The 16,012-nt window shown below is 41.6% G+C and overlaps 1 protein-coding gene across 1 annotated transcript in view; it reads left to right on the forward strand.

Annotated features, from left to right (window-relative positions):
* The window catches only part of DNAH6 (dynein axonemal heavy chain 6), a 168,865-nt gene that overhangs the window by 100,761 nt on the left and 52,092 nt on the right, over window positions 1-16,012 (forward strand). The window contains exons 55-59 of the mRNA XM_063129118.1: window positions 412-615; window positions 2,374-2,499; window positions 8,096-8,260; window positions 10,945-11,012; window positions 13,653-13,833. Of these exons, the coding sequence (XP_062985188.1) occupies window positions 412-615; window positions 2,374-2,499; window positions 8,096-8,260; window positions 10,945-11,012; window positions 13,653-13,833 (744 nt within the window). The remainder of the gene's footprint in view (window positions 1-411; window positions 616-2,373; window positions 2,500-8,095; window positions 8,261-10,944; window positions 11,013-13,652; window positions 13,834-16,012) is intronic.

Raw genomic sequence — 16,012 nt, forward strand, 5'->3', positions numbered from 1 at the left:
TTTTATTTTTATTTTTATTTTATTTTTTGGCAGAAAAACAAGCTTATTTTAATTCTGCCCTTCTCACTTCTACTCACACTTTCCCACCAGCAGTACTCTCCCAACTGGAACTCTAGTTGGTTTTCCCCTACAAAAGCCAGATCCCCTAAAGTGAGCAGAACATGCTTGAGGATTCAGAAATCCACGCCTACTCACTTTGCCCGCCTCAACAACAAGGCATAGCTCCTTCTACCCTGAGGCCTTATGTGATATTTCTGTCCCATAACATTCCGCAATGTCATTGTCTGAGGGTTGGTAAGGTTTCACCGTTCATTATTGATCCTTAGTCTTACTGATGCCCATACAAATTTAGCTGTTGGGTTGATCAATTAGCCAAAAATAACCTTTCCTTCCCTGTTTCCTTTATCTCAGTTAATAGATTGCTGGATCAAACAATGTCAAGATCTAGACATTCCAATTAGTTCTGATTTCAGTCTGATAAATATTTTGGGAGATCCCTATGAAATTAGACAGTGGAATACTGATGGGTTACCACGTGACTATGTTTCCACTGAGAATGGCATTCTAGTTACACGGGGGCGACGCTGGCCACTCATGATTGATCCCCAGGATCAAGTAAGTATCCACTTCAAAGAATATTTTACCTTGTTTTGTTTTAAGTTATTCACAGCAAGCGTATGGGTATTTCACAAATATCACATTGTATTTTATGACAAACATGAGTGTTACCGTGTAGCTTTGGAATACAGTCAGGATTACTATGTTTAATTATAGTCTCTGCCACCTGTCATTCACCTTTTTCAAGGAACCCAAACTAGTCTATGCCAAACATAATTTTACTTACACATTAGCCTTACCTGTGAGTCCTGTTTTTAAAGTTTGTTAATAAATTACGTTTGCAGGCAAATTAGGATTGTATTTCCTTGTACAATATATATGCTGTTATCCAGAGGGCCCTTGCATGGGGAAAGAGGAAGAAACTACTGAAGAATGCCTCTTTCCAGCCTCCTTTCCCACCCCAAAGTTTTTTCTCTCTGCCAGGGCCAGATTGCATGGAAGATTCATACATGCTCGGCCTACCAGAACACCTTTGCCAGAAGCTTAGGTAGAGTGTGGCCCTGGACTGCTTGATGGCAGGGACATCTTAGGGAACTAATGCATCTGCAGATCACATCAGACATGGGCTTTCTCAGTGGTACATCTGGGTGGTGCATCTCCATGCTGCAGTGACTCAGGGCATGTGGTTGGCCACGGAACCTACCAGGAGCAGCAAGTGGCTGGAGCTCACAGCAAGAAATTAATGTTTCATCCTTCAAATGATCCTTCAGATCAAAAACAATTATGATTAAAAGTGTCACAAGCATTCTGAACCCTCTTGACCATTCACTGCTTCCCCCCACCATGGGGTTTTAATGTGGTTCTCTCTGGTCCATCCTTGAGGCTTTTGGCTACCTGTCCTCTCAGGGAACTTTCCTTTAAGATGGCCATCTTAATAGGGATCACATCACCCTTTAGAATTCCTAAGCTAAATCACTCTCCATCAGTAGGGAATTGTGCACCGTCCATAAGGTCAAGGTGGTCCTAAGACTGGAGCCATCATTTCCCCAAAAAATTAATTCTGTGGGTTGGAGGAGATTGTGTTGCCTTCTTTCTGTCCAATCCTTCACATCTGAAGGAAAGGAAGTGAAATTTTCTGGATGTAAAGGTGGAGTTCTGCATGGGCAGGATTCAGAGGTGTCAGGAAATGGAGTTTATGTTCTTATTCTCTGACAGGTCTTGGGGGAAAACAAGGTCTTCGGTGCCATCAGTGGATGTAGGCTATAGGATTGCATTTGCTGAGCATATAGGGCTACAGGTTGCTTACCACCCAGCAGAGTTATGGCCCATTTCTTAAGGAGAATCACTACCTCAGTGGTTTACAGGCCCTGTTCCTCCAACAGCTTCATGTGAAATCACATGGATATCGCTCTACATATCTTTACTGTACATTATCACATTGATGCTTACTCATCGACAGATGCGACTTTTGGGAGACTGTTTCGCAGAAGATTGTTTCTGTTTGAGAATGTGCCTTTCCCATCCTTGGGGATGGACTGCTTTGTTAGATCTCAAAAGTAAAATACTGCCCACCGCAAAACCACCCTATCCTTAATTGTCATCTCAATCAGAACAAAACAAGCATTGTTCTGTGGTTCTGCTCTGTGCTCAGGTACCACGACTAGAAGGATGAGGAAAATTAGAGAGAACTGTGAGGTTTGCTCTATCCACTCGGATTTGAAATTTTTTGGAAATGTTTTTGATTGAAACCTTTAGTATTCTAGTAAGATTTGGCATTCACCACCATTCTTAATTATAACTTCATTTAATACACAGGCAAACCGCTGGATCAGAAATAAAGAAACAAAAAGTGGTTTAAAGATAATTAAGCTTACTGACTCTGGTTTCCTGCGTACTCTGGAGAATGCTATTCGTCTGGGTTTGCCTGTTCTTCTAGAAGAGGTTTGGATCTTTTTCTATTAAAATAGAAAATAACCTTGTATTTCTTGTTCTTTTATTTGTAGCTGTTAGACATAATCCACAGGCTCTGTTTGCTTGCCCAGAGCCTCGCGTGTGTAGGCAACACCTTGTCGCCTTCCAAGAAAAGCGAAGTTCTTGGCATAATTTTCTCAAATTGGATTATAGAAAGTCCATGTGAGAGAGGAGCACTGGATCATGGCTGCTCACTTTAACAGATTTTGGCCCCATTCAGAAGACACCTTAATCCATGGCTTTAACCATGGTGGTTAAGCCAGAAAGCCAAGCTGTGTTCAGAAGACACCTTAAACCATGGCTTTAACCATGGTGAATAAAGCAAAAAGCCTTATTCATCATGGTTAAAGCCATGGTTTAAGGTGTCTTCTGAACACAGCTTGGCTTTCTGGCTTAACCACCATGGTTAAAGCCATTTATTTATTTATTTATTTTATTTATTATATTTCTATACCGCCCAATAGCCGGAGCCATGGTTTAAGGTGTCTTCTGAACAGGCCCTTACAGTGCATCCTATACCTGTCAACTGAGAAGTAAGACCCATTGAGTTCAATGGCACTTATTCCCAGGCATACACAGCTTTAAAATATCATATTAATAATGATTTCCACAGAGCACTGTCTGTTTTGGCTGCCTTTGACTTAACTGCTTGAAAGAAAGCCATAATAGTTTCATTTAAAATGCAAACTGTGCACTAGCTTTGGGTGCAAATTGCAAAGAGACGTTTGCCTTTAGGTTTCTTTATCATCAAATCTGAAAGAGGAGGGAGACCGCATTTCTGAGCAATCCATGAGGAGCTCTACGTTTTGGAGTCCTTGCTTGTTCTTAGCTCCACTGATTAATCAGATGCAGATTTTATACTGTGATTGAAATTACACACATTGACGGATCAATTAAAGCTAGAAGCCATACTTCTGAACTTATTATTTTGTTGGTTCTTTAGTTTTGTTGCCATTGGAAAAATTTGAACGTGTTCCATGATACCACTACTTTGTAATGTGTAAGCAAGGATACAAATATCCAGGAACCATCATCCATCTAAAAAAAATGTAGCTGCCATCTGGATTGTTAAAGGCAACAGGAAGCAGGTTTCTCCTCTTTAAGTGTCCTGCTGTTTCTAGGAACTGGCCCCTACCTCATCTTTACATTCCATTTGCATTTGTCTATACCTTCAGTGGCTTCTGCCTCTGCTCTCCATAAGTCCTCCTCTTAGTGTATCTGACTTGTAAGACCCTTGAGCTCATCCCATCCCTAACTGCAGTCACATGAGCTAGGGAGAGATTTTAGAAACAGTATATAAAGGTACTCTGCCTAAGAGCTCCATCAGACAGGGGAAATCATGTTCCCTTACTGTTGGCTCTGAAGCTGCATCTGTTCCACTTCTGCAACGAGCTGCATTACACAGAGGAAGAGAGCAAGAAGAGAAGCAGCCACACAGCCCATTCAGTTTAGTGGGACAGCGCCCTCTAGTGAGAGCAAAACCTCTCCTGCACATGGCAGGAAATCACATTATAGCTCAGAAGAGTCGCATTTAATGAAGATTATTTTATAACGAAAAAATGGCAGAAGGAGACGAGCAGGAGGACCCGCAGGAGGAACACGGCGTCGTTAAAATGACCCGTGAAGATCCGTGAGTGGCCAGTCACGTGCTTTAAAATGCTTGTCTGAAAAAGCTCTACGCTTTTTTCATTCAGATTACAGAGATTCCAGACTTGGTCAAACAAACTCAGGGAGTGCATAGTTCCTTTGCTGCCAAGACTCAGAAACTTCCCTGAGCAGCTTCATTCTGGGTTAGTTCAGGGATTGCACAGTTCCCTGGACCCTTAACAGGTAGCCTCTGAGCTGTAATTAGTATCCAGAACTTTTGATTTCCATGCTATGTACTGAAGCAAGAGAGGCATGCAGCCTGATGTGTGGCTAGGTGTATTGCAGAAGGCATGGGTATAAGAATGGAGATAGGAAGAGCAGGAAAGATATGTCAGATGGGCAGTGGAGGGGCTGAAGAAAAATAGCATAAAGTAGGAAGGTGAGGGGAAAGAGCAAAAGATAACAAAGATTGATCAGTAGAGTGGAAACCATGTAGACTGGCAAAGAAAAGGAGAGATCAGGTTATGATCAGAGGCAGAGAGGTTGGACAGACCAATACTTCAAATGGAATAAAGGATGTGGCCTGAGCAGTGACTTAAATGGAACAAAGAGAAGCTACAGACAAAGAAAGGAAGTTATAGAAACCAGAGAGCTCATCATTGAGGGAATGGAAGCCTCAAGAAAAGGACACCAGGCTTTTATCCTGCATCTTTACTGGGGCTTCTGCTTCTGGATTCTTTGTGGGATTAAGATCAGTTCCTTTACATGTGCTTTTTTGTGGGGGGGGGGATTTCCTTTGTCTGCAAGTTCTATATGTTTCATTTTATGGCCACTAGATGGTGGTGTGATAAATCTGTGGTATAGCAGAATTATGGGAATACACAAGCCATTGGAGCACCATTAAAATTAAATACTGCATTTTCCCCATTAAGAAAAAGTTGTGATTATGGTCAGAAAGCATGGGAGATGCCTTGGCAATTGACAATGTTGTGTAAAAGGACTCACAAACTACCGTGAGTGACCAGTCATGAGTGCACAATAAAAACCTTGTGTAGAGAAACCCTGAAAAAGGAGGGTAAAAAGGGGCAGGGGCAGATCATGATGAAATAAGGGGAGAGGAGGAACTCCTTTATCAACTTCAATTACAAGAGGAAACTGTAATCACCCCACCCATATGGATTTGGAGTATGACAGCACGGCTGGCAATATCCTAACTAACTTTCATCCAAGTGCCTAGAAATTTGATGCTGGCAACAACAACACGTTCATTTTTAAAGTTTAGACATGTATTTTGTGATTGCTTGGTTATTCATTACTTCGAAAGACAGCTAGAATGCATTATATAAATTAAATATCAACCCTTTCATATGAAATGTATTTCATTTGTGTGTGTGCGTGCATATAAAGTGGATATATATATATATATATATTGCATAGCTACAAAAGCCATGAAATAAAGATAGATAGAATTAGCTATTAGATTTCTTTTTAGCCACTGCATGTACCATAAAATGTACAACATAACCAAGAGTTTTCTTGCAAAATACAAGACTTAATTGTCAAAGAAACAGAATGAATTGTAACAAAAAGAACTACTGCCAATTCCCACAATTTTTGCTTTTCTTTGCAATCTGCGATGATTGGTTATCAGATTTTTATGATACATTTTAGATATTTTATTTTCAGTTAGTGTTATCTACTTTTGCTTTCAACAGTGGCCAATTGTTTAATAGCTGAACATCTACAAAGAGTTCTGGTGGGACTGCTGAGACCCCTGTCTAACCACCAGGCAGAGAATTTTTGAAGGCTTCGTTATATGGTTGGTTGCTGATATCATAATCATAATCAGCATGTGTATCTAAAACATTTTGAATATTCGAAGCACTTCGCATGTATTATGTTAATTAGCTTTACAACATTTTCAAGAGTAATGGGAATAAGCCTGAAATGGCTTGCTGAACACCACCTCGTCAGCTCATTGCTGAGGTGAGATTTGAGCTGGGCATTTTCAAAGTCTGACAGCTTACACTCATAGTTGCTATTCTGAATCAAGCTCATGATGGAGATTGTTTGCATACATTCTGGCTGAGACGTTTTCATAAACTCCTGGGCTAGAACTGGGAATCCCCTGTTCTGTTTTCAGCTGCCCCGTGTGGTGAGCCACCTCAGCTCTTCTTGGGCCATAGCTAGACAGGGCGAAATCCCGGGGTAATCCCCGGGATCGTCCCTGTGCACCCAGATGACACACAGGGGATCCCAAGATCAGGGAGGGATGATCCCTCCCTTGCCCCGGGATCTCGCCCTCCCCTTTAGGCCCGCTTTTTCCGTGGTCTCGGTCTGAGCCCGAGACCACGGAATGTGTGGCCAGGCGCTGCAGTTTGTCCCGGCCCCTCGCGATTCCTCGTGAGGAGCCAGGACCCGCGCATGGGGTGCAGAGCTCCTGAGGAGCTCTGCGCCCATCGGTTGTGGGGTGGGGGGAGTGGGAGAAAGTAATTATTTTTAAAAAATTCACTTACATTTTGCGCACAAGCGTTTGTGTGCTGCTGTCCCTTTAAGAAACAAATAAATATGGCGGGTGCGACGCCTCTCCATCTGAGGTCATCATGTGCAGCTTGTGAATTGAGGGGGAGACCTCGTGATGAAAAAAATCACGAGATCTTCACCCCTCCATCCCTCTAGACAGCTAGGTCTAGCTAAGGCTTTGGTCTCCCAGCTCTGAGTCCCTGGCATAACAGTAATCCTCTGACAGCATTAACAGATATTAAATCGCATTGACGTCTCACATGCTTTTATCACAATACCGTAAAGATGTAAAGCTAACCAAACATCTATAATGAGCATGCATCTTAGGGTGGGCGTACTCCCAATGTTGCGAGATTAGAATAAAACCTGGTGTTGATATTGCATTATTTCAGTGATTCTTAAATTTGCTTACTCGTTAAATTCTTAAGACATACCGGTTTAGATCCAATGCTGCCCATTTATGTATTTATTATTTTTTTGATATATTTATATCCTGCCTTTCCTCCAAGGACCCGAAGATGGCATGCATGAGCCATCTCCTTTCCATTTTATCCTCACAACAACCCTGTGAGGTAGGTTAGACTGAGAGTCAGTGAACAGGTTCCCATGATTGCTATAGCTCGTCATGGCTTATTTAAGCCATGGCAAGCTGTAGCACCCACAGGCACGATCCTGAAAATTCAAGCTACAACCACGGCTTTTTGTATCATCTGAACCTGGCAGGGGTGAGTTGTGCGAGGGTTAAACAAAGCTCCCATAACTCTAAAAACAGGCCATGGCTTCTGTGAGGTTTTTTTTTAACCCTCATACAACCCACCTCTGCCAGGTTCGGACAACACAAGAAGCTGTGCTCACAGCTTAAATATTCAAAATGGCTCACGGCATGCACCCCAACCCCCTATGGCTTAAATATGTCACAGTGGGTTATTTGATCATCTGAACACACCCAGAGACCTTTCCAAAGTCACTTAGTGAGCTTCTTGGCCAAGTGGAGACTATATAACCTGGGTCTCCTGACTTCCAGTCCAATACTCTAACCACTAAACTCACTGCCTTTTGCATGTGTAAGGTTTCTTCCACTCATAGAAGAGCTGCTTTACACCCTGTGGTAGTGCATATGTTGAAAAATGAAACTAAATCCAAAGATATTCTTCCATTTGCAGAAACATGATAACTCCTATAGAACTTATGTATTATATATTTGTAGAACAGAACTAGCAACTCTTTTCCTCATGCTCACATGTCTTTGGACCCAATCCATGTGCCTTTTGTGCAAAACAAAACAAAAAATTAAAACTCATCCAATATGTTATTTAAAAGAGGAAATGGAGACGCACAAGAGAATAGTAGAATAGTATTCTTATTAGACATAACAGTGACTTATAAGTGTGTGTGAAGTATTTTTGCTAACCATAATATGTAAAATGCATCACATATTTTTTCCTTGTTTTAATAGCTCAAAGAATCACTTGACCCAGCTCTGGAACCCATACTTTTGAAGCAAACTTTTGTTTCCGGTGGAAGACTGCTCATTCGCCTTGGAGATTCTGACATAGATTATGACAAAAACTTTAGGTTCTACATGACAACAAAAATGCCAAATCCACACTACTTGCCTGAGGTATAATGATAGGCTTACAATGTATGTCAAAATAGCCAGTCATAACTAATGCTACAATCCTATGTACAGTTATCTCTGAGTAAGCCTCATTGAACTCAGTTTGGCTTATATACTGTATGAGCAAACATGCATAGGATTGCACCATAAGACTTTCAGAGGAGGCATGCATTTTTATTTTCCAAAATTTTACTGTCACTTGTGTATATATTCTGCATAAAAATAGCCCCCTGTTTGGTGGGGAAATGCTATATTCATGGGATATTCTATGCTAGAGCATCTGCTAATATATTTAATAAAATCAGTGAAAACTTATTTATTTATTTATTTATTTATTACATTTTTATACTGCCCGATAGCTGAGGCTCTCTGGGCAGTGCACAATTAAAACCATAAAAATACAATAAGATTGCAATGAATTAAAACATTAAAAGGTAATTTGATAGCTACGGCCTTATAAAAAACATTAAACAGAGTGACAAGTTTGTTAGTTGGTATATGTCAGTATGTTAGCATAGTCATATACTGTATACAAAGCTGCAGGTGCCCTGCCCTCTTTTAAATCTAGTCACTCTGGTATAGCTCCTGCACTTTAACTGTTGTGATGAAGAGGGAATTTCACCAGGTTCTCCATATATACAGATGACACCTGCTGAAATTCCCTTTTCTATGCAACGGTTAAAGATACAGGAGCCCTGTCCTTTTCATAGGGTCACCCTATATGATATAATAAATAATAATAAAACACTTTAGAGACCCTTTCTGGGAATTTAGAGACAATGCATCACGATGGGGTTACAACGGTATGTTTGCAGGTGACATATAGGGATGCTGATAAAAAAAATTGGCACCCTCTGTTGTGTTCTCACTTCTTCTCTGTAATGTGTCACAATATTTACCTGTGGCATGATGTCAGCATGTACATTTCGCTACCCCTGCTTCTGGCAGGCAATGATTTGGAGAGTGGCAGGGAAATGCACAACATAATGACATCACAACATTGGGGAAGTGTTGCCATATGTTAGAGAGAGGGGAGAACATGATGTTTTTCATGGCATCCCCATGTCACTATAATGTGATTTGACTATGACTTAAGATGTCTAGTTTAACAATCCAATAGCACTTTGAGACAGTATTTATTAATGTTTCATAGCCCCACTGTGAGATAGAGAAATCAATTCCAGCTCATGGTTGCTGCATGACTTTTCAGAATTAATGAGCAACATAACTGCAGCTGAAACTAGTAAGAGCATTGTCAGTACTCCTAAATGTCAAGCCCCATCAAATTACATTAGCTTGGTTGGTTTGGCAATGAGCTGAGGAACATGAGTAGTTTTTAACCTGGCTGCTCTGCTGAATCCAGGTGTATCTGAAGCATTTGGAACATTATAATCTTCCAAATGCTGGTGCTAATCTTATATCTCTTTCAAATGTTGCTTTTCGTGTTTTCATTTTTATTTAGCCCAGTTATTGAAAATTAGGGTGACCATATGAAAAGGAGGACAGGGCTCCTGTATCTTTAACAGCTGCATAGAAAAGGGAATTTCAGCAGGTGTCATTTGTATATATGGAAAACCTGATGAAATTCTGTCTTCATCACAACAGTTAAAAGTGCAAGAGCTATTCTGGAGAGACGAGATTTAAAAGAGGGCAGGGCACCTGCAGCTTTAACTGTTGTGATCAAGAGGAAATTTCACCAGGACCCCCATATATACAAATGACACCTGCTGAAATTCCCTTCCCAATACAACTGTTAAAGATACAGGAGCCCTGTCCTCCTTTTCATATGGTCACCCTACTGAAAATAGGGTATTTTTAAAAAGTAAAAAATATAACTTTTTAAGGATGTAGTCCTGTTCATTTACTTGGGACTTAGGCCCTTTCTACACCTCCCGGTGTTCTGGGATGGAGGGGGGAGGCCCTCACGATATCCTGATCACGAGAGCCTCCCCCAGTGTGCACACGAGGCACGCGATATCCTGGGAGGAAGCAGGAATGTCGCGGGTGCTGTTTTTTCCTTCTTTTCTTTTAATGCAGCAGGGCCGCTCACGCAAGCGCAAGGCCCCACTCCACCCAAAATGTAAGTGTAAAAAAACCACTACGAAATTGCTTCACCAACCCCGTCCCTGCCATCCCAGGGGAGGCGCGAAATTGCTGCCACCCCTTCACCTGATGGGTACGAAGCCACACTGCCCCGGTGCTGCGCTTACTCGCAAGTAAGCGCCAGCACCAGGCGGGACAGGAGTCTCAGGACGATCCCGAAAATGCGGGAAGAATCGGGTTTTCCCAGGGTTTCTTTGTCCCTGGGAAAACATGTGTCTGTTCCTGGGAGTCCCATTTGGACACACAGGGACTCAGCTGTGACCAGCTCAGACCATCGGACTGGTATAGAAACAGCCTAAGTTCCAATGAGCTCATTGAGACTTACCGCTCAGTAAAGAACCTTAAGATTGCACTGTAAATCTGTTATCTTCAAGCATATTAATACCGTTCGTTAAAAAGAGACTATGGGAACACATACCAGACATATAAAATGTCAATTCCATGTAGGGATATTTTATTCGGAGGATTTATAATTCAACTGCTTTTGAACGGCCCTATGCTCATAATTTAATTTTGGATTATGTTTTCATATAAAATATATTTTGGCATTGAAGCCACTTTTTTTCCTTGTGCTTCTTCTACAGGTGTGTATCAAAGTAACAATAATCAATTTCACCGTTACCAGATCTGGATTGGAAGATCAACTGCTAAGGTGTGTTGTTTTTCATTTCGTCTGTTATATACTACTTTCTTCTAAAAATGTTTACAGCATGTGTATGGAAGCTCACCTTGTAAACCTGGGGTCTCCAGTATGGGTGTCCATGAGTACCAGTGTGCCTGCAGAGACCGCTCTTGGCATGCACCATGCATCCTCCATATATATTTTTTTAAAAAAATTGTTTTGAAAAAAACTAATTTAACTGGGAGACTGACATGCTGCAAAGCGAAGTGCCATCTTCCAGCACCATCTTTATTTCTACAAACGCCTCTAGGTCCCAACTATGGATGCCAGTTGCATCTCTACATGAGTCACTAATTCTGGGCTTGCCGTCTGGAAGCTTAACATGCAAGGTGGGCTTGTTTTCAGGAATAAATATGAAATGCGCTTTCAATTCTAATTTAGAAAAATGGTATGCTTCAGCTATTGGAAGCTTGGGAAACATCACATGTCAACATTAAGATATGGTTTTCTAGATGTTATTCTCGGAAGCAGTCATATAAGACACCGAATACTTTTGTAGATGTTTGCAGTGTTATACCTAGAAGGTTTGATTTCCAAATCATTGACCCCTATCAGAACTCAGTAGGTGTTGGATGCATAATCTTGTTTGTATTAAAGAAACATGGCAAATTCGCCAAGAGACCTTGGGCTATAGGACCACACATGCATTAAGAAGGCAACAACAATAAGACATTCAGTACAAGTAGATACAGTCAAGTGCAATTTGCTGCTTTGAGGATCTCTGGTGAAGTCAGTTCACCCTGTGTATAATGCTATGATATGGTTCTCTGTAGATATGCCTACTGGGCCTGTGATTCTAATGCAGAGTCTTGAACTGGAATGCCCACGCAGTGAAGTAACTGGGAAGTAATTCATACATCTCCCTGAGCAATTCTAACTTTGCCTTAATGTGAAATGGAATGGACATGTAAAGTATCCAGGCTAAGGAAACCTAGATCAGAAATCGTAAGATTTCAACAGTTGTTCAGATAAACTTTTTAATGAAACAGAAATATTAAAAACGCATCCAAAAACCTCAAAATAATTTTTTAAAAAAGAAAAGAAAATAATGACTTTTATATAAACGTTTCTGGAATTTGTATCTCACCTTTCTAAATGTAATCAAGGCAACTTAGAAATATTAAAACAATAATTAAACAATAACAATTGTGGTGATTATACATGTGGTTTGATATATATAAAAGGCAAAAGATTTATACAGATCTGAAGAGACATCAGAGTTAAAAATGGATCAGAATTCAAGTGACCTAGCTGGTTATGCCTTTTACCTTAGCGGTTCCATAAAGTTGTGCTAAAGCCCTGATGACTGTCACAGTTAATTGTAAACATGATTCTTGGGGATAAAGGCCTAGATGTATAAGGTGCATTGTGCTCTTTTTTATTTAATTACTCAAATATTTTATTCTTGTAATTTTGTGTAGGTTTTATTAATAACATATGGCTTGCAGATAAATAATATGATGTACGATAGATGTGTAATGATCCTGTTGTCGCTGTAGTTCTGAGATGGACAATGTGAGAGAGCCAGTGTGGCGTAGCGGCTAAAGTGTTGGACTGGGAGTTGGGAGATCTGAGTTCTTGTCCCCACTCTGCCATGGAAACCCACTGGGTGACTTTGGGCCGGTCATAGACTCTCAACCCAACCCACCTCAGAGGGTTGTTGATGTGAGGATACAATGGAGAGGAGGAGGAGGATTATATACGTCGCCTTGGGTTCCTTGGAGGAAAAAAGGCGGGATATAAATGCAATAAATAAATAAATAAATAAAAATAAAATAAATAATGTGTGGCTTTTCAGATGCTTTGGCCTAGAGCTCTCATCCTTTCTAGCCAACAAAGTTAAAAGGCGAAAGATGATGGGGGCTGTAGGCCAAATGGAATATTCTGAAAGAAGGTGTGGCTGGCTGGCTGGCACACTGAATAGCAGCATTCCATACTGCAGCATTTTGTTGCAGGTCCCGCTTGTAAAACGAAATTATGTGAACTTAATAATGTGCTCTTTGAAAACAGTTTGGATGCATCCAGTCATAAATAATGATGCTGTTTGACTACAGATATTTCTAAGACAGCCTTCCCGGACCTGGTACCCTACAGATGTTTTGGATTTCAACTATCATCAACTCCAGTTAGCATTGCCAGTTGTATGGAATGCTGGGAGTTGTAGTCCAAAATAACTGGAGGGTACAAGGTTGGAAAAGGCTGCTCTAGGTAGTGATATGTTCTTTATATCCTTTTCATATCTATGTGTCTCTTCTGTATTTCTTTTATGACCACTCCATTCTATTCTCCTTCTGACCCAGTTTCCCGTTTCCCCCCCCCCCCCAATCTTCTGTGGCCATGCTAAGTCCTCAGTGGGCTCTTTTGGGGGTCGTCTCACAAAGGGCTTTCCCCCCTAAAGATTGTTGGTATTTCTGTAATCTCATGGTTTCCCCCAGTTCTCTTTTATGTATGGCTATTGCTGTTTTGGCTGTATAAGCACATATGCTCTCTCCTGAAAAGCAGAAATAGAATATAAGATGATCAGTTGGCACACTGTATACAAAAATAAGACATTAAAGGTATAACATTGGTATTCACTTTATTAACTATACTTTTAAAATTTTGTCCTAGTGATGTTGTGCGACTAGAGAGGCCTGAATTAGAGGAACAAAGAACCCAGCTCATTGTGAGAATCAATGCCGATAAGAATCAACTGAAAGCCATTGAAGACAAAATTCTAAAAATGCTTTTTACATCGGAAGGGAATATACTGGACAAGGAAGAACTCATCAACACACTTCAAGAATCAAAGGCAGGAGGCATTTTTAAAAATACAGGGTTAAATCTAGACTTAACCATGCCTAGCGTTGACCCATTGAAATCAATGGGACAAGTTAGTGCTGACTCACTTTAGTCCCATTTTTTTTGTCTTCTGTATTAGGGCTTCTGCTTCTCACATGTGGAAATGTTGGACAGTGGGCAGTATGCAACTGTGTCATTCCGTCAGCACAAATCATGTACTAGTGGAAACTAGGTTCTGAAGTATGTGCAAGAGAAGAATCCAGCTAAAGTTACGGTTGTGCAAATAGTTGTGTGTCACCCTTGTGCAACCTTTTGCACAGAACTTTTGTGCAGCCAGATACACAAACGTAATGGGTAACCACTTACGCAGCAGAAATATTTAATATTTGAGTTTGCGGAATGACACGGTTGGATACTGTCCAGAGTCTCCTGGCAATTCCCACTATCTTGTCCTGTGAATTCTTCGGTTACTTCTGTTCCATAAAGAATTGACCTTCTCACTGTTATGGAATGGTTGGCCATGATTAATACATTATTCGATTTTCAGTTCGAAAATTATTGGAATACAGAGGTTTGCCTGCTTTGCCAATACAGGTCTGGAAGAAGGGGATATCTCTCACCTTTGAGGAGAGTCTCTACTGACTAAAGGAGGAGGGGTATCCGGAAGGATAAATGATAAAATGCCCCCCAGGTCCTAGAAAACAAAGTGTCAGTAAAAAAAAAAAATCATTTTTTGTTTGTTCTCGGGCTAAATGTTCAATAAGGTGGACAAATGGGACCTATAACAAAATATTGCAGTGTGAAGTGCTCCCCTCAGGATTTTTGGTGACTTTTTGGCTACATTAGCAATGGCACTCGCAGCCTGAACAATTGAAATAGATGGAATTATAGCTTCGAGCTTTCTTCTCTTTTCTTTTCTTCCTCCATTCCATCCCCCCCCCCCGGGTTTTCTTTCTTGGTTTCTTATTTTCTGTAATCTGCCCCATCCCAGAGATTCGGGGATGTAACTATTCTAATTATTCTGCCCCATATCTCTGGCTACCAAAACCCAGTTTGAAAATGCTGAACATCACTTCTGGGGCAGCCAGCAAGCATGCCTGTTTGTGCCATTGTGTAGCTGTTTTTATACATAGGTGGTCTACTTAAGAGAGTGTTCCCAGCTGATCTTGTGCAGCCTAGTGGTAGAGATAGGTATGCGAGGTCTAGATCGTTTAGGACTTTGTCTTCATTGGGGGCCTTTATAACTGAAAAGAATCATTCATCATAAAGATTCCTCATGAGAGTTGCTGTTGCACCGCCATGAATCAGGAAGATTCTGATTTCAACCTGACCTCTGCCATGAATTCACTAAGGGGCTGTCTTCACGGCACTAAGTTGACATTGCTCTGCCGCCAAACCCCGTGGCATCGCTGGTGCACTGGTGCAGGGTGGCGGTGAGTAAATCTAAATGAAGGAAGGCAACGCTGTCATGCCTCACCTTGAAGAACAGTCCTCTGAGGAAGAAGAAGAAAGCCAGCTCATGGTGCCACAGCCAGAGGCACAGGGAGGGGTGGAGGCCCCAACAGACAGTGTTCCAGAGGTTTCTCAAGTGCAGGAGGCAGAAGAGCATCCTGGCACATCGGGTTGCATGCCATAGATGCCTGAGTTGCAGGAGGCGGAGCTTGATGTAGTGCAGCGAAGAAAAAGTAAACCGCTGAAACAGCGGAGAAGGAAAAGCCAGTCATAGTAGGAGAGAGCACTTAAATACTACACCCGGCCTTGATGACCCAGCTGTGCTAATTAACAGCCGGCTATAAATCAGACCAGGCCCAGGCATACCTTGCTGAAGACAAATTGTCTGTTTCCTTGGCTTCTGGATCTGCTGCTTTGTGATACCTGACTGGAATTTCACTGAGAGGACCTGGACTGCTTGCCCTGCCAACTTGGCTTAGGGCACGACCCACCTGTAAACAGGACAAATGCGGGCTTTCCAGCAGCCATTTGGCTCACTGGACCCACCCTCTTCTTTGGCAGATGGTGACCAATCAGGTCACCTTCTGCCTGGCCGCGCCTCTGCCGTGACTCTGGAGCCAGGATAGACAGTGGATGCACTGTGCTTGCCTTGCTCCGGAGAAAAATGTTGGGGGTAAGTCCCCAGCTTTTTTTCTCTGCAGTTCACCAAAAAGCCCCAGGGTGGGTGCATGGTGGCT

The sequence above is a fragment of the Elgaria multicarinata genome, chromosome 6 (genome assembly GCF_023053635.1).
Source record: "Elgaria multicarinata webbii isolate HBS135686 ecotype San Diego chromosome 6, rElgMul1.1.pri, whole genome shotgun sequence".
In the NCBI taxonomy this organism is placed as follows: Eukaryota; Metazoa; Chordata; class Lepidosauria; order Squamata; family Anguidae; genus Elgaria; species Elgaria multicarinata.